The 23,292-nt window shown below is 39.1% G+C and overlaps 1 protein-coding gene across 1 annotated transcript in view; it reads right to left on the bottom strand.

Annotated features, from left to right (window-relative positions):
- Positions 1 to 19,555, bottom strand: part of LOC306859115 (delta-type opioid receptor-like) — a gene marked incomplete at both ends in the record, with an annotated part of 46,172 nt that extends 26,617 nt beyond the window's left edge. Inside the window, one exon of the mRNA XM_079399963.1 lies at positions 19,347 to 19,555. Within this exon, the coding sequence (XP_079256089.1) occupies positions 19,347 to 19,555 (209 nt within the window). The remainder of the gene's footprint in view (positions 1 to 19,346) is intronic.
- Between the last annotated feature and the right edge of the window lie 3,737 nt (positions 19,556 to 23,292).

The raw sequence follows: 23,292 nt of genomic DNA, 5'->3' as shown, positions 1-23,292 counted from the left end.
ACTGAACACAAGCCGTCAACCTGTGGCATCTTTATTACAGACACAACATATCCCGTGACTTCAAAAACAAACAGCCTGGAAAGGGAAGTGAATTGAATTAGCCCCTGCCTGTACATAATTAATGATTTACACATCCAAACAGAACAAGTGCATGACTGCGCAATTTGACAGGTCTCTCGTTTGGCAAGAAGCTGCTGGGAATCACAACTTTGTGTCTGCCAAGCGCATTTGCGTCTGTCTGCTTCTGCATGTTTTGCCAAACGCACTACATTATCAACTCACACACCTGTATGTAAGTGTTTACACACAGGGAGTCTGTCTGTCCGCATGCTGGAGGCTTAAACAAAGTCTAGTGCAAGAGAGTACAAAGGCACAGCATTTTGCATTAGGGCTGGGTATTGTGACCAATTCTGCGATTCGATTCGATTCTTATTTTTATGGTTTCGATTCGATTCGATTTCGATTCGATTCGATATCGATTAGCTATCAATAGTTCATTTAAAATGTTAGTTTTGCAGACATGGGATCCATATTTTGATATAAATGCTGGTAACTGAAACTCTCCTACTTAAGTTTATTACTGAAATACACATCTACATTAATAATAGGGTGCATACAGTTGTTTTTTTTAGTGGAGCAATTCGAAAGATAAGTGAAGTGACATTCAGCCAAGTATGGTGACCCATACTCGGAATTCGTGCTCTGCATTTAACCCATCCAACGTGCACACTCTGGGTGAACCGCCTTCTTGATCATGGTGTCTCCCCTGCCAGGTAAGTATATCTATAGATGGTGACACCTTCAGGATGAGAGGTGAATATTCATATCCTCTTATGTGAAGCACGAGCATTAAGAATCGATTCGGGGATTTCCCGAATCGATATCGTTGCGTTAAACTGAAGATCGATTAAAATCTTAGAATCGATATTTTTTACCCAGCCCTATTTTGCATTCAGGCAGGGCATGAGAAATTACCAATGGAGAAACCAGACCAACAGACAAACTAACCAGACCAATAGACAAACACAGACTGGAAGCTAACTTTGGGCCAGGCGCGTGCGCCCGATGAAACCCTCTATATCTATACACCTTTCACTTTTTAAGACTAAAACAAAAGATGGATTCATTGTTATTCTTAATTAAAAAGCACAACTACAAGAAAACAGTATATATGGCATAGGACACATCACATGCTGTATTATATACCAACTAATAAATTACAGAATGTTTAGCAAACACTGAGGAATCAAATAAATAATATAAAAAAATTAGGGAAAGCCTCCATAGCGTAACGTGAGGTAAACAGCAAAGATAACAAGCTTTTCAAAACAAAAAGAAAAGTAAAACTAAACTGGCTGTCGCTGACAGGACTTGCATGTTTTTTTTTTTCCTACAAGAATACCAACATGTTCACCTTCTCTGGTTTAAGAAGTGGATTTTTACTTTAGTTTGAAAACCAAATCCTCCGTTGCGCTCAGTCCGCTACGCACACCTTCGCGCTCGAGCTGACGCTCTACCCACGAAGCGCTTGCACTGAAAGTGCCTCTCTTCACTTGATCAGTGAAATCTGACTCCTGCTACAATGCAGTAGCCCCTCACTGCAGAACAAAGATCCAGGGGGCGGGGTTGGATCCACATCTAGGGGATGGAGATGGTAGGTTTAGGGGTGGGGATGGGTGGGTTTAGGGATCAGGGGGTGGAGACATGTAGGTTTAGGTATATGTAAAGTGGGAGGAGTTGGATCTAGATCCAACCACGACCCCAGGATCTTGTGTTTTGCAGTGAGGACCATCTCCTACAATGCTCACGCTGTATGAAGCAGACGCTTTGGAGCACCTTAGAACATGCACTCGCACAAGTGTGACCACGTCAAATTTTCACTCGCACATTCTCAAAAAATGGTCAATAATGCAACCATTTTGGTCGCAGTCTAGAGCCCTGTAAGGACATCTAAGATGTAGATGAGTTTGTTTCTTCATCAGAACATATTGGGTGAAATTTACCATTACATGTTCACACATGGATCCTCTGCAGTGAATGGGTGCCGTCAGAATGAGAAAAACAGCTGATAAAAACATCACAATAATACATACGATTCCAGTCCATCAATTAACATCCTGCGAAGTGAAAAGTCCATAAAATTGCTTTCTCTAGTGAAAAAGTTAGAAGTTAAAAAAATGTCTTAACAGTGGATTTGTTTCTTACAAACACGCTGCTTTATACTTTAGAGGTTGTTAACTGATGGGCTTGATTCATATGGATTACTTGTAGATTGTTGTGATGTTTTTATCAGCTGTTTGAACTTTCATTCTGACGGCAACCATTCACTGCAGAGGATTCATTGATGAGCTTGGGACTCATCATGTTTGTGATACAGTGAGGGTCTGCAGGCACACTGGATTTAAATATCCCACATTGCACATTGTCAATGCCATAAAAACAGAATTTGTTTTCCAATGGTGTATCAGCTCAGTGCCAGAGCCATTTAGGTGCAGATGACAATAAAGTGGATGACGGGCTGTAAATTAAAGCACTTGTAATTGCACAGCTATGTTATAAAAGATTCCCTTCTGAATTTTTTATTTTTATTTTATGAAATTGGAATTTGGATTAGCAGATGTTAGTGTGGTTTGACAGTCACTTTACACAATATCCATTAAAGTGTTGCATCCTCTGTAAACATTGGGTCTCATTTACTAATGTGCTTAATGCTATCTATCTATCTATCTATCTATCTATCTATCTATCTATCTATCTATCTATCTATCTATCTATCTATCTATCTATCTATCTATCTATCTATCTATCTATCTGTCCGTCCGTCCGTCCGTCCGTCCGTCCGTCCGTCTCACGGTCTTGGAAAAAAATAAGATATATGAGGAATCATCATTTTAAAAGTGTGATAGTCAAAAAAAAAAGTATGTGTATATACAGTGGAGATCAAAATTAGAGAACAACCTACAATTTCTTAAATTTCAAGGTCACTACTCTGTCCTAACAGAAGTAGAAACACAGTTTTGAACCATATTTCATGAAAAAAACTTAAATTAGATATTTGAAAAAGAACTCTGATAAAAAAAAAAAAAATAGAAAACACTTTCAGATACCTACAAGTTATTGGTGTTAATATGGCACATAGTGCTAATTTCCTTAATTATCTAACAAACCCTATTTAACTAGCAGCCTAACATTTCAGTTCCCCTTCAAGGTATCTCCACGCTGCGCCCCCTAGGGGGCACTATGGGGCATGCAGTCTGCATGACCGGTGTCTGAAGCATGTGTGAAACTACACCAATCTATTGGCCCACATGGCCCATGACGTCATAGGCGGGGTGCCCGGAAGTATAAGAGGGCATCTGATGAATATGTCATCCTCTTTGCTGTCTTCAGGAGCCGTCTGTTTGAAGTGCGTGTGAGAGACCAAGGCAGGTGAGCGGTGTGGAAAGTGTGTGCCTCCGTTCCAGAGGTTTCTGGCACTTGAGGACATGCACAATCTATCTGTCATGTGTCATGGTCAGGAGCTTGCCTGTTCAGAGCTCGAGGGGGCTGAATGCAATCAGTATAGTGAGTGTTGTCCTATGAGAAGCTCTATTCGCGTTTGCCCCTCTTCTCGAGAGATGAGTGACAAGTGTTTGCATCTTGCGGTTCGGGTCCCGCTGTTGCTGAGGCACGGCGAAGACTCGGATCACGGGATTCGAAGGTTTTAGACACTCTTTTTGGGTTATCGGATCCCGTGGAGAGCGCTCAAGTCGAGCAGCGCTTTAGGGGATGTGTGCCTCCGTGTTTGGATTCTAACACTCGAGGGCATGTTCTGCTTTCGCGTTTGTCTCGGCGAAGAGCACGTGCGTTCAAAGCGTGGAACAAAGCGCTTGTGTCTCGCGACATGGTACCGCCATTGCCGCAGCACAGTTTCTCAGTCATGATCTGTGAGATCCACACACCCTCTCTAAACGGGTTGTTGGATGTCACAGATACTACTGGGTTGTTATGACTATGAAGTGTGAGCACGGAGTCGTTTCAGCCCTGATCCTGCGGGATCGTGGGCTGAGCTATATTCAGCTCGGCTGTGCCTCTCTAACATGCATGTTTTGTGTGTGGAGAGCCTCGCTGGGCATGAATATATTTTTATGTTCTGTGGAGACAGGCTTGCGAGTTTTCTCTCGCAGGGCTTTAAGCACCTAGAGTGGTTATGGGGAATGTTTCTTCCTGTGTGAAGCCAGAGTGTAGCTGTCTGTGGATGGTTATGCTCCAGCCCGGCTTACTTTGTTCTGGAATATGGCGGTCTGAGGGCAGCCATGTTCTAGCCTGGCTCCTTTAATAGGTTGGGTTCCCCTTGGCACAAGTTCTCCCGAATTAAGCACTGAAGTCTTTGTCTAGGAATCTGCTATTCGAGGATAGCTGTGTTCCAGCTTGGCGACTGCTAATAAAAAATAAAAAAAGGTCTCTGTGAGCCCCTTGCATGGACTGTGTAAATGTGCACGGAAGTGGACCATTTACTTAAAACCCTGAAGGGGAGACCCTTCAGGGTTTTAAGTAAATGGTCCACTTCCGTGGTCTGGGCTATCTTCAGCCTTATCTGAGTGAACTGCTATCTGAGGATAGCTGTGTCCAGCCCTCTAGTGTTATGGCCTCAGCTTACATCAGGCTTTGATCACTGACTATGATGTTTATGTGTTCACTCTTTAGCGAATCATTTATGGAGGGTCCGGATCTCCCTTTTGTGAGCTCCTGGTCAATAACACGGTGCTTAGCTAGCCTAATGTGGGACAGACAAGGATTGGGGTTCTCCTTAGTATCGCCATCTGAAGGTGGTTATATTCCAGCCACGGTTATGGCAGGATGGGCTTACCTGAATACAGCTATCTGTGGCTAGCTGTCTTCTACTGCAGTTACGGTGAGCCCTCTTATGGAGTGGTCCCCTTTCCTAAAGCCTAGCTATCTGAGGATAGCTATGTGCTAGCTCAGTGATCGTTCCCCTGCCTTGGGTTTCAAGTAGCGGTCTCTTGAGCCCTTACCTACACAATGCTGTCTCACCTCTTGGGTCGTAAGTAAACAGCCCACTCTTTGTGGTCTGGGTAGTTTCAGTCGGTCCCTCTTCTGGTAGCCCTTCCTAGGTACATAGCTATCTGAGGATATCTATTTGCTAGCTCAGTGACTGCTCCCCTTCTTAGGGTCTTTAAATAGTGGTGTCCTTGAGCCCTTGCCTCCACAATGCTATCTCTCCTGCTAGGGTTGTAAGTAGATAGCTCACTCTTTGTGGTCCGGGCAGCTTAGTAGGAAGGCTATCTACGCTAGGACTGACAAGCATTGGGGTGCTCCTTAGTATAGCCATCTGTAGGTGGTTAAATTCCAACCATTGTTATGGCAGGACGGGCTTACCTGAATACAGCTATCTGTGGTTAGCTGTCTTCTACTGCAGTTGCTGTGAGCCCTCTTATAGAGTGGTCCCCTTTCCTCTAGCCTAGCTATCAGAGGATAGCTATCTGAGCTATCTAAGGATATCTATGTGCTAGCTCAGTGATTGCTCCCCTTCTTAGGGTCTTTAAGTAGTGGTCTCCTTGAGCCTTTGCCTATACAATGCTATCTCCCTTGCTAGGTTTGTAAGTAGATGGCCCACTCTCTGTGGTCTAGGCAGCTCTGTAGGAAGGTTAGCTCAGCGACGTTATTCTGGTCCACAAGCCTTCATAAGACCTGATCTGATCGCTCAGTAGCTACCCTCTTTACCTGGGATTTAAGCAGCGAACTCTTGAGCTCCTCTAGAGGCTTTCTAGTTAGCCTCTTCAGTGGTCTTGTGTATCAAGGCTAGTTCTGCTCACATAGCATAGCTATCTGAGGATAGCCGTGCTCTTAACTTGGGTGGGATGTTCCACCTGATCTATTCAGATTCCCCCGTTTCTGCCAAGTTGTGTGAGCGGCCCGTGGCGTCAGTGGTATGGCCCCTTTCTGAGGAAACGCTTGGCATATATATGTCGCTTCCTTGGTGCTCTCCCACCAGGACAGACATGCGCCTCGGCATGGCGTGGTTGGATTTCGTACCCCATAGTGCCCCCTAGGGGGCGCAGCGTGGAGTTCCCTAGAAGGGGAACGTCTCAGGTTACACATGTAACCATGGTTCCCCTGAGAGGGAACGAGACACTGCGCCCGCCCCCCCCCCCCCTTGCCATGCCTTCGGCCTGCCTGTCTACGTCTCCTTCAGACAGCTAAGTGGATGACGTATTCAGCAGGTGCCCTCTCATACTTCCGGGCACACCGCCTATGACGTCATGGGCCATGTGGGCCAATAGATTGGTCTAGTTTCACGTGAGCTTCAGACACCGGTCATGCAGACTGCATTCCACATAGTGCCCTCTAGGGAGGCGCAGCGTCTCATTCCCTCTCAGGGAACCATGGTTACATGCTTAACCTGAGACGTTTTCACTGACTTTGCAAGATGGTGAGCTATTTTAAAGTGACTGAAACCCTCCAACAGCAGGTAATCCAGATGAAAGCCAATAGCAGCCATATAGCAATAGAAGCAAATCCCCCAAAAAGGCCGGTCGACCAAGAAAGACAAATGCATGAGAGGACCAGATAGTGCGTAGAATCTCAATGGGGAATCAGTTCAACACTGCAGCTGGAATTGCTTGTCAGTTCATTGCTGAACAGGGTAAGGATTTGTCAACATGATAAAAAAGAATTTGGACTGAAAGCACACTCTGCAGTGACCAAACCTCTTTCCTGCGTTCATCGCCCAATCAGCCAGCAATTTTCATACAGGACAATACTCCCATCACACAGTAAAATGGGTAAAAGTGTTCCTTGAAGCTGAAAACATTCAAATAATGAAATGCCCAGCCCAGAGTTTTGATCTAAACCTGATTGAAAATCTTTGGCAACAAAGTTATGGCTAAGAAACTCACTACATTCACCAAAATTTGAACGAGACTGTTAGAAGAGTGGACCAAGATCACACCAGAGCAGTGTGAGAAACTGTACAGCATATGCTGGTTAGGTATGTTTTGAAGCATGGCCACTGGTTTGAGCTGATTTAAGCTGGGCCTTAGCTGGTCATGAGCTGGTTTAAGCTGGTCATGCTGGTCCTAAACTGGTCCTGAGCAGGAGCTAGTTGCTTACCAGCTTAGGACCAGCACATGACCAGCTCAAGACCAGTTTAGGACCAGCTTAAACCAGTTCAATCCAGCAGCCATAATTCAAAACATACCTAACCAGCATATGCTGTTTTTGTTGTTGTTGTTTTTAAACAGGGTAGTGCTGTTTAAAAGATGTGCTGAAGTCATTCAAAGCAAGGGCCTCTACACCGCCTACTAATTATTTAGATGTAATCTTTCTTTGTGCTACAGTCATTGCTGTTCTATCATTTTGATCATTGTGTTTTCCACAAAATAAAGGGTTTTTGTTAAAAAGTGTCTTGGTTGTTTTGTAAAAGACCATTCAACTAGCATGGTATAGCCACAACTAAAATTCCTTCATATTTTACACGATGAAGATTACATTATTTCAAATGTTAAAAAATAAAGTGTTCGTAAATTGTTCTCTAATTTTGTTCTTCACTGTGTGTTTATATATATCAAATGTAACAATTATTTTCATTAATGGGGCTTTATCTTCCTAATACAGTACATGACTAAAGAGGAAGGCCAAACATATCACATTCCTAGTTACGCAACTTGTCCTTTCATTCCCATCTGTTAAGAGTCATGCTGTTGTCATCTCCCTTCATATGATATGCCACTTTCCCACAATTTGTTCTGTCTGTTTAGTTTTTCTTAGAAGATGACTCAGTGACTTGCCTTTTTTGGCTAAATGACTTTCCAATGCTTGGTCATTAAGTGAAATTGTTTCCACCAGGGTGAACATTACTGTTAAAACCTTCAGAGTCATTATAGATTCCTCTAAATGTTCAACATCAAGCAACCGGCTTCATTTCTGATGATCCGTGGAATACGACGAAGCCAAAGAACTAAATATGCGTGTGCCTTCCAACACTGAGATCTCAAAGGATATTGTTTTATTCAAGAGATATGATTGAAAAATTTAGGCTGAATACTCTGTGTTTGATCTGAGATAGTATTATGTGCCACAAGCAATTCCGGCATTCCTTTTCAGCAATGCGGCTTTGATCACAGCTAATGAATTGTTGTGCATAGGAGCTCACGATTCAAATGCAACAATGCACTTACTCATAGAAGCCTTTTATTTTTTGCAATACACTAAGAAGCAATCAAGCAAAACTAATAATGCCAATTGTATTTGACCGTCCACCTTGTAATGAAAGGTACTTAGAGAAAGACAGTTAAGATAAAAGCATGTGCGTAACAACAAAGTGACCACAGAAAGAGAAGAAATTCTCTTGATGCTTTAATTGAGAGGTTGGAAATCTTTGTCAACCTGTGCCTCTAATTAAGACAAAGACAATGAGGTGACTTGTAGACAGAGAAAGAGGTCAGCCATAAAAGGTTTAATTAAATTAGATTTCATTTATACAGCACTTTGTTTGCACAAAGACCATCATAAGGTGCTGTGAAGCATGCATAACTATTTTTCTACACTATAAATAAATTAATTACATCTAGACCTTTTAGTCTATAATGTAAGAAGGAACCAATTCGCCCAAAGGCCAGTCGAAGGATTTCCTATTCAGTGGTCAATTAATCAGGTAACCTGTGTATTGCAGTAATGTGAGGTCCTGCTTGTTGTTTATAGATCTTCAAGTATAGCACTGTTATACTCAAGAGGGCCAGGCATACGTGCATGAATGTGTTTTTCAGCATTTCAAAAATAAAGTACTGACCTCAGTGACCGCGAGGTGTTTAGGCCCTACAGCATTACTGAAGCAGTAAAGTCCAGGGCAGAGATCACAAAAGAAGGTGATATCAGCTGCTGTGCGCTCTGCTTCAACAGCTTACACCGGATTAAAGTGAGGAATTATTAAATCAATCATGAACATTTACACTCACCCTTATGCTCTAACCCTGTATGAAGTTTAAAGAACGTCTTTGACCTTCATTTTCCATTCAGTTATGTAGTAAATATGGACTACGGTTCAAAATTCGGGGTCAGTAAGATTTTTGTAATATTTTTGAAAGAAGTCTCATACTCACCAAGAGTGCATTTATTTGACAAAAAATACAGTAAAACAGCATTATTGAATAAAATAACTGGTTACTACAGTGGGGATTTCTTTAAGACTGCAAGGGAAGATCGGCTTCCCCTATAATGTCAAAAAATTAATGGTCAAATATGTACTATTGTGTTAACATTTTATTGACTAAAAATGCATTAGAACAAGTTCATCTCGAAGACGAGTTCGTTCAGAATCAGCTACATATAGCAGGTCGGCTGACTTGATTTCCTTCTCATACATTCCCGTAGCGTCACAGTGTATTTCCCTGTTGAAGCCTAGCGTCCATTGACTTCAATGGGGCTGCTTTCAACTGTTTTTTTTTCAGTGTTTCGAAACTAGATGGTCATAAAATAAATCCTGCGATTATGTCCCGCCCACGGACGCTCAGCGTCTCTGGGGGTGAATGAAGGAGTGGGTTGGCCTGGACTGCGTGATGATTGGAGGGTCTGTCGAAAGACTGCATCTCCTTTTGATTGACAGCGATTTTGTACTATAAAAAGTTGCTGACGCTGAAGCTATTCGAGCTCAGTCTCATAGCGGATTTTGCAAGTGTAGTTGAAAGACAAACTGCTGCAACCTATTTCTTGGTATTTGTTTAGCGAAATTGCTAGCCAATTTTCATCACACATTTCACACAATTATACACCACATTCCTTGTTTCAGTTTAACCTAATTCCCACATTTCCTCCATCGAGTTTAATATCTTTTTGTAGATCGTTTGTTCACTCATTCATTCATACAGTAGGCTAGGCTAGCATCATGGGGTGAACTAGCCAGCTAGCAAACTGCACACTATAGCAGATAGTGCTAATATTGTCGACCTGATTGTGGTGAAGCCATTTGAAAGTCTTCCTTATGAGGAGAAACTTAGAATTAAACAGCAGGGCAGATCAACACCTAAGACTGATTTAGTGCAAAAGATAGGGAAAAGTAACAGGTATTTTCAGCTCTCCTGGTATGACAAAGTTAGCTGGCTGACTGGAAGTGCTGTTACAAAGAAAATGTACTGCTGGCCATGCCTCTTGATGAAACCATCTCACGGATGTGTTGTTTGGTCAAAGGTGGGGCTTGGCCTAGCTCTGCTGGCCATTGAGGAGACACTGGTCGACAGGGTCACAGAGCATTTTCTTGAAAAGGAACGTAGGGCAGAATTTACGTATAAATAAATGGACAATTTTTATGATGTAGGCCGAAAATGAGCTTCCCCTCTTTGAAAGACCAGCAGCCGCCACTGGGTTACTAATTTAATGTATTTTAAAATAAATTTTATTCCTGTAATAGGAAAGATGAATTTTTAGCATGATTACTCCAGTCTTCAATGTCACATGATCCTTCAAAAATCATTTTAATATGCTGATTTATTGTTATCAATGTAAAAAAAAAAGTTTGTTCAAAATATTCAAAAGAATATGCCTTTACACTGCTCTGTCCAGTGCAAACGCAATTTAACATTATTCATCTGGTAAGCCTTGAATCAACTATGAGAGCAACCTGACATTCTGAATATTCAGACTAATTCAACTAACAGAAATTCACTGATGTAGTGGCACTGATAGCCACTCAAGGCAGGCTTCACAGACGAAACTGAATTAAACTGTTTTAATGTAGTCATATTGAAATGACATATCTGCATATGTCATCGCATTGAAATGACACATCTGCATTGAAAATGGCCTTAATAAATGCACCGTAACGCTGATGACTGATCATAGATCATGGGATTCTTTTGAAATCTGTGGTGGTTTTATGTTTTAGTTAAGTGAGCAGACCACACTTTATGTGAGCACACACTGCAGTCAGAGATGTAAAAAAAAAAGCCATTTTGAGTCTCACAGAAAAGCCTTTTATTGAATACCTCCCTGACAACTACTGTATATATTTCCAGGCACAGAGTAAAAGGTATTTTCTCTTTTTTCCTTTATGCATGCCTGATTATACATGAAACACACATGTATACTTTATAATCAGTCATCCTCTGCATATTCTCATATGCCGGCTACTGTGTAGTGATTTTGCAAGCCCTGCTAATATGCTGGTAACAATTTCATTGCATCAACTTTAATAAGGGTAAGGGGCTAATAGCATAAATCTTCAGATAAACTCATATATAATGAGCCAATGAAGTTAGACATCCTGAGTCACTGGCACACTAACTATGTGCCCATGCATAAACAAATAAAAGCTCTGATGTCCAGAGTTGGATACAGACAAAAGCCGTTTCTGAAATAGTCAAAGGACTATAAAATACATTCAACCTGAGATCTGCACAGACTAAATAAACAAACAAAAAATTAGATCAAATGAATCATGCTGTGGAAACTATATAAAACTTATAATAAATGGAAGCCAGTCATAAAGTGATTTAATTACATTAAAAACATTTTACACAGAAGGCCCAACATAAAAAAACAGAACTCTAATATTTAGGATGAATTGACATCAGTCACAAAAGCATCACTACAGCCAAACAACATTTACACTGAATTTAGGGCACGGCAGGGCAGTGCTAATGCTGTTATGCAGTTTCATATTCATTCCTCCTTGTAATGTACTGCCTTGAGTCCAGTGAGAGAGAGGATGAATTCATTACAGCTCCAGTATCGATCTGGCAGGACCCAGCTGAGCCAACTGGAAGAGAACTCTCTCCAAATGCCCATAAACACACCTTTACCTCAAAGCTCTTCCAGGGAGTTCAGAGTAGGATGAGGGATTGACAGACAGAGGAACAAGCAGACAGGTGGATGTACATACAGATGTGCATGAATAGACAGATGAACCAAGGATGGACGAACAGACAGATGGATGCATGGATGGATGGATAAATATGCACGGATAGACAGACAATGCATAGACAGACAAGCACATAGACAGATGGACAAATGAAAAGGAAGATGGACATATGTCCCTGATCATAGGCAGAGGCCAGACACCTGGATGAACGCCAGAGACAGATCCCCATTGAGGACCCCGCCACTTAGACAGCCATCGGAAAAGACCACTGGAACCAGCTGAGCCCATCCAATCTGACTTGCTGCAGTTTGGAACTGAACTGCTGGTTTGTTTGGCCAGAGGAGAATTGGCCCCCCGACTGAGCCTGGTTCTCCCAAGGTTTTTTCTCCATTCTGTCACCGATGGAGTCTTGGTTCCTTGCCGCTGTCGCCTCTGGCTTGCTTAGTTGGGGACGCTTCATTTCCAGCGATATCGCCGACCTTATTGCAAAGACACTATTTAAACTTATTGACACATTATTTTCCTTTTTTGATATTGTGCAGTGCTTTGACACAATTTGCATTGTAAACAGCGCTATATAAATAACTTAACTTAACTTAACATATGAATGGGTGTGGACTATAGACAGCCAACCAATGGCTGGATGTACAGATAGATATAAGAATGGACAGATAGATGTATGCACTTATAGACAGATAACCCATGGATGGATAGATGGTGCATGGGCAGAAAAGCACATGGATGGATGGACGAACAAACAAACAAACAGGAAGACATACGTATGGATGGATGTGCACAGACAGACACCCAACCACTGGATCATGAACATATGGATAGATAAATGAAAAGATGAATGGATGGATTGATGTATGTGTCTAGATATACAGATAACCCGTCAATGGGATAATAAGTGATGGATGGATGGATGTACACAGACAGACAATGCATGGATAGACAAGCACATGGATGTACAGACAGACAGAATAATGGACAGATAGATGGACAGGTGTATGCACCTAGATAGACAGATAATCCATGGATGGATGCATAGATGGATGGTGCATGGACAGACAAGCACATGGATGGATGGATGTGCACAGATAGACAGACAATGCATGGATAGACAAGCACATGGATGTACAGAAAGACATAAGAATGGACAGATAGATGGATAAGTGTATGCACCTAGATAGACAGATAATCCATGGATGGATGGATGGGTGGATGAACAAACAGGATGGCAAACGTATGGATGGATGCAGACACCCAACCAATGGATGGATGGACATATGGATAGATGAATAAAGAGATGGACGGATGGATGGATTAATGTATGTGCCTAGATAGACAGATAACCCGCTGATGGGATAATAAGTGATTGATGGATGAATGAATGGATGCATTAAGAAGTGATGGTTGATAAATTGATAGAAAAAAAAGTTAATAAGTGATGGATGGATGGACAGGCAGACAGACAAACAAATGGATAGATGGATAGACAACTCATGGAAGGACAGATCGATGGACGAATGGATGGATGGAAGAACAGATAGACGATAGCTGAATAGATGGACAGACAGACGGATGGCTGGACAGATGGAAGTACACAGATAGACAACCCAAAAATGAATGGATCTCTGGAGCAATGAATGGAAAAATGGAAAAATAGCTGAATTGGTTGGCAGAAAGGTGAATGGGTGGACAGGCAGACGGGCAAATGGATGAATGACAAAGAAATGGAAGTATGGATGGACAGCAAAGCAGCACCGCGCTCATATATACGCTGCTTTAACAGGCATTATAGGCAAGATGAAATGAAAATGCCAACGATACATTTCTGAAGACAGACGATTCCTTTCAGAGACACATTCACAAAAACATCTGTGTCGCTTTTTGACTTTGAAATGTGCAGCGCTCATTTATTCAATGACATCATTGCCTTTTGAAGTTTAATCAGCTGTATCGCGGTTCTTGTCGTTCCATCCCCAACTACAAGACCTCTTGAAATTGTAATTAACACTTTTCTTATACAATTTTACGTATTTAAATCTTTGTATGGCCTTAAATTTTATACAACTAAATTGAGAGTTTTAAGGGCCTGCAGGAGCCCTGTATTTTAAGGTAGCCCGTCGAGCAGGGCAGTGATACATTTTGGTAGCCCGACTGGAAAACACAATAGCCCCGGGACGTCGGGCTAGCGATTTTGCGAGCCCTGCAATGTCATCAGACAACCTAGACACAAACAGAGATGAAACTCATCGAAATTGCTCAAGCATTCCAGGAATGACTGTTTTTAGAGAGTGGATTGACTCAGAACAACACAAACTGATTAGAATGATGCATATACGGTTTCATCCTGCCAGTGGGTCGATGCTTCTGATTGGCTGAGATTGGTGAAAGCGCTGGTCTGGCAGGAAAGCTCTTCTCTTAAAAAGGGAAAGAACAGCACGGCAGAAGTAAACCGCTTACATCTACATTCCTCCACACTAACACATGATTGATTCACATGACAGAATGTGCAAGAAGGAGACAAAACAATACATTATGAGAGAGTGAACAGAAAGAGAACGCCACAACCTTCACAGCTGAAATCATCAACGGCACTCATCCAAGCAAAAGCAGTGATACATCAGACTCATAATCATACACTTTTTTTGAGGGAGGGACAGTAAATGCATTTGTGGCCTCCACGCATACTTGCAGATGGAGAGGGTGGGTGAGCTGGGCCTGAGTGGGTGACAGCCTAAAGACTCAGCACAGAACAGGAAGCTGAGGCTGCCCGATGATTAGTCTCTGGTACATCACTATGCACCATGTGCGGTACAATATCATTATGGGACAACCAGACACAACCAGATGGACAGTTCAGGCCACGTCTGTATATAAAACCAAAATGATGCTGCCTTCTTGAGGAGTACATGATGACAAATGAAAATTCTGTAATTCTTTTTTTTTTTTTTTTTTTCTATTAAAGAATTTGGTAACCAAACCAGTTTTGAAGAATGTTGGTAACCAAATCATTTTGGTAGTGATTGACTTCCATTGTATAGAAAAACAACAACAAAAACAAAAAATCTCAATGAGACATTTCTCAAAGTATCTTCTTTTATGTTCCACAGAAACAAGAAAGTCATACAGGTTTGGAACAATGTGATGGTGAGTAAATGAAGACAGAATTATCATTCTTGGGAGCAATGTTCCCTCTAAGCTGCACGCGCGCGGCCGCACACTTCTTCCACCGCCACCGCGCAGAAGAAATAATGTGCTGCGCACACACAAGAGTTGGGAAAGCCATTTGATTGAATGCCAGTAAAAGCGAAAGAATCACACTGCTCGGGCAAACCGCTATAGAGTTGATGTCGCTATAGAGGTATAACCGGTGAATGCGGTTTACAGGTTTCATAGAAAGAGAATGATGGGTGCCAAATGAGTCGCTGTAGAAACCGAATACTTCAATCCCTGCGTCCCAATGTGCATACTATCCACCCTAGCCCTAAATAGTATTGAAAATTACTACTATCACATAGAGTTTAGGATGGATAGTATGCACATTGGGACGCAGGCAATGGTTGCGGTGCGCTGAACATGAGAACCAACACAAATGCAATAGCATGTGAAATAAACGTCATCAGTGGTTTGATTAAGTGCTGGAAATAGCTTAGGATGGGCACAGAACGGTAACAAAGCTCAGATACATTTAGCTACAGTCACACAGGTGTACTGTGCAAACTACTTCATAGGAATGTTTAGACAGCTATAGAAGAATTCATATGTTCACGTTTTATATATATATATATATATATATATATATATATATATATATATATTTAACTTACAGATCTCAGCTTAAATTTAGCTTCAGTTTGTTTTCTATTCTGTTCTGTCAGTTTAAATAGTTTGTTTGTATATTATAAAACCTAATAAATAATTGACCTTGTTTTTTCAATGGAGTCTCTTGCTCATCAAGGCTGTATTTATTGTATTTACTGTATTTATCTGTATCTATTTAAAAAATACAGAAAAAACTGATATTGTGAACCTGTGTTACTTTTTTATTTGATTCTTTGATTAATAAAAAGTTAAAAATTTAGCATTTATTCAAAATAGAAAACTTTCATAACAATATAAGTCTTTATATTGTTTATATTGTAAACACTGTTCTTTTTCACTTTTAATTTTTTTTCCTAATTAAAATATTAAGCAGTACAGCTGTTTCCAACATTGATTAAAAATCAGCATATTAGAATAATTTCTGAAGGATCATATGACACTGAAGACTGGAGCAATGATGCTGAAAATTCAGCTTTGCTTCACAGGAATTAATTATATTTTAAAGTATATTAAAATAGAAAACATTTATTTTAAAATTCCAATAATATTTCACAATATTATTTTGTGAAATAATGTTCAGTATTTTTTTTTTTTTATTGTTTTTCAAATAGATAGGCTACAGCCTTGATGAGCATAAGACACTTCTTTAAAAAACTTTACTGATCCCAAACTTTTGAACTGCAGTGTATTATACTGTAAAAAATGTTTTCTCATGTAACCTAAAATGTACATCATTTAGTTACATCAAGGGTCAAATCAAATATAAATAGCACATTAAAGTTAAAAGTTACTGGTCTGGTATAAAGAATGTTTTTGCTCAGGTGCCCGAAATATCCGCCCAATAGAAAAAAGTTTTGCTCAGCAAGAAAATATTTTTTGAGGGAACATTGCTTGGGAGAGCTATCCCTTAAGACAGGTCTGAAATCGAATTTGGCATAACATCCTGTTACTTCACTGCCTGTAATATCCCACAATCCTTTGTGTGCTCATGGTTAGAAGAATAAAAATGGCATCTGATGAAGTGGTTGGAAGAAGTAAAAGATTTTAAAACATGTTTTTTTTTTTTTTTTTATCTTTTATCTTTTAGCTTATCACTCTTACTCTTAAAAATAAAGGTTCCAGCAGGAATGCTATAGCAGAGCCATTTTAGATTACCCAAATAACCTCCTGGTGAACAGTTCTTAAAATAACTCTTTTTACTTAGTGTGAAGAACATTTTAAAAGTCTAAAAAAAAACTTTTTCCACTAGAAAGAGTCATAAGTGGAATTGAAAATTTCTGATGATATTGAAGGTTCTTCATTGAGCCATAGATGCCAGTAAAGAACTTTTATTTTTTTAAAGAGTGTATCTGCTCTAAAATAATCATTTAGCTCAGTTGAATTTGTATTAGATCATTAGACATGACCACATGGAGCCCTAAAAGGCAGACTGGAACCAGATTTCTTAAAAGGTGTCTTCATAAACACCGCCTGTTAATGCACTGACTGGGCAATGAAAAAGCAAAGCAGCTGCCTTTGGCTTTGGATGCAGCTTAGATGTCTGAAACCAAATGGTATTAAATTAGCTACATATGTGACCTTGCCATGAAATCCAAAGGACTATCTGTATTTTGTCTGTTTAGCTTGCAGTGTGTTGGCAAACGTTATAAATGGTGGGTTCCTCATATTGAAATGATATTGGGATAGAAGTATTAACATGTTGAAACCATCAATAACAATTACTAAAAAATAGTTTCTGGCATCTACAGTATAAACATAAGCACAAATTGTAATAAATTGTGAAGGAGTGATGCAAAAAAACAACAACAAAAAAAAGTATTTGGAGATGGTTCATGAGATGAGAAAATGGGGTAAACATGACAGCTCAGAATTGGAAAAAGAAAGACAAAGTGCCATGATTAGTTATGATACAGATTTCTGACACACCATTGTAGCTTTCACTCGTACAGTAAAACTCCAGGACCAAATTACATACATTCTATAAAACAACACAGGAATGGAGAGAGAAAGCAGTGAGGTGGGGGATGAGGGGGTGGAGAGATGAGGTAATTGAGAGAAAGCATCTAAACAAACAGAAAGAGTGAGGATGGAGGGTGAAAATTAATTTCACATCTCCTGGCCCACCGAGCTGTCAATAGCGAACCAAAGCCTGCTGAGCGAGATGGTTGTGCATTGGGGGTCTCAGTTGTAGTACAGTGGGGGTTAAATGTGGTCTGCTGGTTCTCAATAGCTTTAAAGGGATAATTCACCCCAAAAAATTTATTTATTCACCTTCAGGTCAAAAGGAGATATTTTGAAAACCATTTTGTCCACACAATGAAAGTCTTTCATTGTATGGACTAAAATAAATACACAGAGACTATCACCAACCAGCTATGATGTGAATCACAACATTACAAACCTTTATCTGAGACAAAGCAACATTTGAAAATCAGAAAAATAAGACTGTGTGGTTAACCGCTGCAATGATGGAAAGAACTACAGTTACATGAAGCACTGCAAATGACATAGTAATGACGGTGAAATATAAAACTAATTATTTACAGTTGTTGACTGTGTCGATAGAAACTATATATTTTATGTCTATTGCAAAATATACATACACTATACACAACTATTAAAGTATTGTGTGCTCTGATCATTGCAACTATCTGATTGGTGGCATTTTCAGTACAGCATCATGGGTATGGTATTTTCTTTAAACCACAAATTCCACTATCAACATAACATGGTTATTTTAAAAACAAGAGCTCACAAAAGGTCTGTCTTTAATGGATTATCAGAAAGTCAATTTCCATATGGAGTTTTTACTTCAGAAACCTGATCGAAAGTTATACACGTTTGGGCAGAATTTTCATTTTTGGGTGTACTGTCCCTTTAACACCTCTTAAAGGTACAGCACCTAATTTGTGAAACATTAGTTGCACCCAACAGAACTGCAAAAATGATGACTGTTTCCAACAGGTTTCCTAGTCAAACAAGAAGTCCTGCCCTATAGCTATGCCATTGGTTGAGTTGGTGTAGGACAATAAAAGGAAAGATAAAAAACACCAAATAAACACTTCAGTCTCTGAGCCGAAGGTCATGACCCTGTGGTCTGCTGTCAGAATGCAGAGGTTTTTCCTCATGGCTCTCAAATAAACTGTGCAGTGTGCTATTACCAAACCCATTACCAAACCAATAACCTCCAACTCCTCATTTTATTATGAATAATACATGAAGTTCCATCATGTTTTCTATTCATCAGGTAATATGTGACCCTGGACCACATAACCAGTTGTAAGTTGCATGGGCATGTTTGTAGCAATAGCCAACAATGAATAGTATGGGTCAAAATGATCAAATTTTCTTTTATGCCAAAAAACATTAGGATATTAAGTAAATATCATGTTCCATGAAGATATTTTGTAACTTTCCTACTGTAAATATATCAAAACTAAATTTTTGATTAGTAATATGCAATGCTAAAGACTTCATTTGGACAACTCTAAAGGTGATTTTCTCAATATTTAGTTTTTTTTTTGTTTGTTTTTTTGCACTCTCAGATTCCAGATTTTCAAATAGTTGCATCTCGGTCAAATATTGTCCTATTCTGACAAACCATACATCAATAGAATGTTTATTTAATCAGATTCTATGTAAAGCTTATGATGTAGCTTACCTGATGATGACGTACATGACCAAGCAGTTTCCCACTAGCCCCACCACACAGACGATCATATAGACCACTGCTATAGTGATCTTGACACCCCTTGGGAAGAAGCTGTCAGTCCCGTTGAAGGCGCTGAAGTTGTTCTGGAACAGGGACTCGTTGTACAGACGGAAGTGTCTGGGGTCAGCAAAGCTGGTGGAATCATTTGGGAACTCCATAACTGCAGCTATTGGAGAGAAGAAAAAAAAACATAAACATAAAAATGCTGAGTGAAGCACACTCTCCATGCTGTCTATCTCACATCCATGATTAACATGTTTTTTACATTTCTGAATTAAAATTATTTTTCACACATTGGTGGTAAAAAAATAAAAAATAAAATAAAAGTAAGGTTACACTTTTAAGGTGTCCTTGTTATTTAGGATTCTTTACATGTAATACCTGGTAAAATTAGTTAAAAACATGTACTTGCTACAAGGTTAGCATTCGTATTTGGTTTAGGGTTATTTGCGTGTAATTATGCTTAATGTACTGTTATTACTATAGTAAGTACATATTACAAGGACACTAACATTAGGTGTTACCAAAAATAATAAACATAAATAAACATGTTGTATGCTTAAAAAAATATGCACGTTTGCTATTCTAGATGTCTAATAAACCTGGCATTGAATATTAAAAATACGGTTGGTTCTTTGGAATTGCCTGTGTTCCTCTTTTGTAAGTCGTTTTGGATAAAAGTGTCTTCTAAATGTATAAATGGAAACAAAAATATGCAGCAAAGCAATATTGTTTAAAATATTATTCATATTTGAAAAAGTTTGTTCCCCAAATTCCCCAAATTAGTCAGTCTGGTGTAACCAATATGCAGGCAGCCATTTTGTTGTCATGTGACAACAAACCACTCTCAAGTTTTGAAATATTTAGATATTAAAAAATAAATAAATAAACTGTTAGGTCAGGTCAAACGGAGTAGCTATTTATATTAATGAATCAAAAATGCTTTATTTATTTTTTTATATATATACCTTGAAAAATGTTTGGAAAAATTATGGTTTACTTTAAAACCAACAAGAACACAAACATTACTATGAACTTGAAACGTGTGTTTTATATTATATATTTTAAAAAAATGCCCCGTTTGTATCTCAGACAACATTAATCGTCACTGACCGAAACAGAATTCGCTACAGTTGATGAGGTCGATGTGATATGCGAGGCGCATGGTGAACCATCAACTGTACTGTCAACAGTTTGCGCATGAAATACATCACACAGTTTGGCTATACAGAAAACAACCCAAACATGCCAACATCCTGGTAACGTTCACAGCCGACCAAACAAAAGTAGACAAACGTTTAAATCACATCGCTTGAGGAAGGTTGAAATAGAGCAGCACATACCGCTGTTTGAAGAAATCCCGTGTGATCGCTTATGCGTCCGACTCCTGCAAGCACGCGAGGAATTCTTTTTTCCGCTATTCTGTCTGTTTTAAGCAGTCTCAGAGCTTTGTCTCCAACAGCACACAGATATTCACATCACTGTGTATCTCAGGCACAAGAGAAACATTTTTTTTCTGAGCGAGCGAAGTGGGAGGGGGGTGTGCGCTAAAGCACTTGCTTGTTGTTGCGAATCTTCAGCAGCGACTTACATCTCCACTAGGTATCTTTCAGTCTCTCTCTCCCTCTCCCTCTCTCTCTACTGGCACGCGCTAACCCAAACGCTGATTACGCAGCGATGGCGCGCGCATGCAGGTGTCAGTGGCACGCGCGCGCGCGTCTGAACAGGTGTCTTGTGATGGAGAGTCTATGTAACTCTATGTTTTACAATTTTGTAAATATATATATATATATATTTTTTTTTAAATATTATCAATTGCATAAAATATAGAATGTTTACAGTAAATGAGAGTAAACAGGAATATATATTTGTAAGTATGAATAACTAAAACTATAATAAAAAAATGTCATTACCTGAAGTACAATAAAACGTTAACTGAACCAAAAAATAGAAGAAAAAAAGAAGAAGAACATAGAGTAGGCTAACCCTGAGAAAAATTTGATAAACATGTCTCAGTAAATATAACCTATTTGTAAAACATTGTTTATACATGTTTACTTGAAAACTAACAATAAACTAAACTAAAACTAAAAACACACAGATAACATTATTAAAAACGTAAATATATATACATAAGATATATATATATATTAAGCTTTCCCAGTTTTATCTTGGACAACATTAATTGAACTAAAATATAAAACGTAAACTTAAATTTAAGCAATAAAATATCTAAAAATAAAAACTTTACATGTTCAATAAAATAATAAGAATTTAATAATAATAATAATAACAATAATGGCAAAACCATACAACAAATTACTAAATGTAAAATAAATATAACTAATAATAAAAACAAAAAGACTATACAACAAAAAAATAAAATAAAATAGAAAATAGGAAAATAAAATCTATTTCAAAATATGAACAAAAATTACAATAGTATATCAACGATGCTAAAATAACTGTATGAATCACCTTATAATTAATAGGGATTTTTTAAAGTTATGTATTATGTCGCATATTATGTTGTTTAATTCATACTTACTGCATTAATGTAGTGTAATGTGTTTTACCCTTATCTTCTATTGTACCACCTGTTTGTTTAGTACATTTCACAGTAACAAACCATTTTTAATGAGCACTACCACAGGCACCATGTGGTTCTGGAACCCTTTTGGCAAGTACAGCTGCCATTTTTTACTATAAATTTAACTTAAAGTACAGTGCAGGGCCATTGAAATTAATAAACACAAAATAAATATAAAATGCTGAAAAGCTTGAGATCAATGGTGACCAATTGTAGCACCTAAAATATATACACTTTGACATGAATGTATGCTAAAATACATTTTAACCTAAAATCTTGATGCTGACAAATAATGTCAATGTGTCAACCACTTTAACATGACATGCACTTGAAATACGATGCGCCTCTCTGATCTCATGTTTTTATATTAATTTGTGTATCAAGCAGCTTTTGTGATAACTGAAACAGATTTCAATTGCAAAGTGCAATAGATTTCATGTATAAGTCATTAATGCTGTTTGGATTATTTGCAGGATGCGGCCGGTTTTGCATGCAGATTTGTTTCGTCAGCCATGTAACAGAATTGAGAAGTGCACGAATGCTTTCTCGGCTGAATGTCAGTGATGTTGTATGTGCTGCCCTTAAATGTATCAGCAACTTTAATGTGAGTATAAATGGGAGCATTGGCTACAGGGGGAGCTCATGTTCAGGTACCAACGGACCGGTGATAAATCACAGCGTCTTTACTTGGACAACATGTCACACTCATCAGTCACATAAGCCTTGGCTGATTCTTGTTTTTAATGCCTGAAAGAAACATGCGTTGGAGGCAAGAGTACTTGGTGTATTAATGTGGTCTCATTAACATTTTGCTCCATGAATTTTATGCTCTCCTAAGCAGTTTCTTGCACTCTGGGCCTAGTTGAGTTAAAGAAATATGCAAAGTGCTATATATTAATAGAAGGCCATGTCTAAGAGAGCAGTGAAATGTTACAATTTGACATGCTTTATTCCTGCACTGCTGGGGGAAACCTGTTTACTGCATAACTGTCAGGATGGTCACTGTCCTTGGTGCTGAAAGGAAATATTGACAAGCTCTCAGTTGTTCATAGACTACTTAGTAAAAACAAAGGATAAAACTACAACTAGAGACCATATACTGTATAGGGGAGACCAGGGGCAAGCTGTCACTTGGGGCTCATAACTATAAGGTTTTGAGACAAAGCAGTTAATTTGTATGCTGCTAAATATATAGCTTGAACATAGTCTTATATTGTACCTTTATAGTAAAGGTCTTATAAAGGAACAGTTCACCCCAAAAAAATTAAATAATAATAATTACTGAAAATGTGGTCGCCCTAAGGC

This window comes from Barbus barbus (genome assembly GCF_936440315.1).
Source record: "Barbus barbus genome assembly, chromosome: 40".
Lineage (NCBI taxonomy): Eukaryota > Metazoa > Chordata > Actinopteri > Cypriniformes > Cyprinidae > Barbus > Barbus barbus.
Note: the sequence above shows the minus strand (reverse complement) of the source record. Positions and strands in the feature narration are given on the sequence as shown.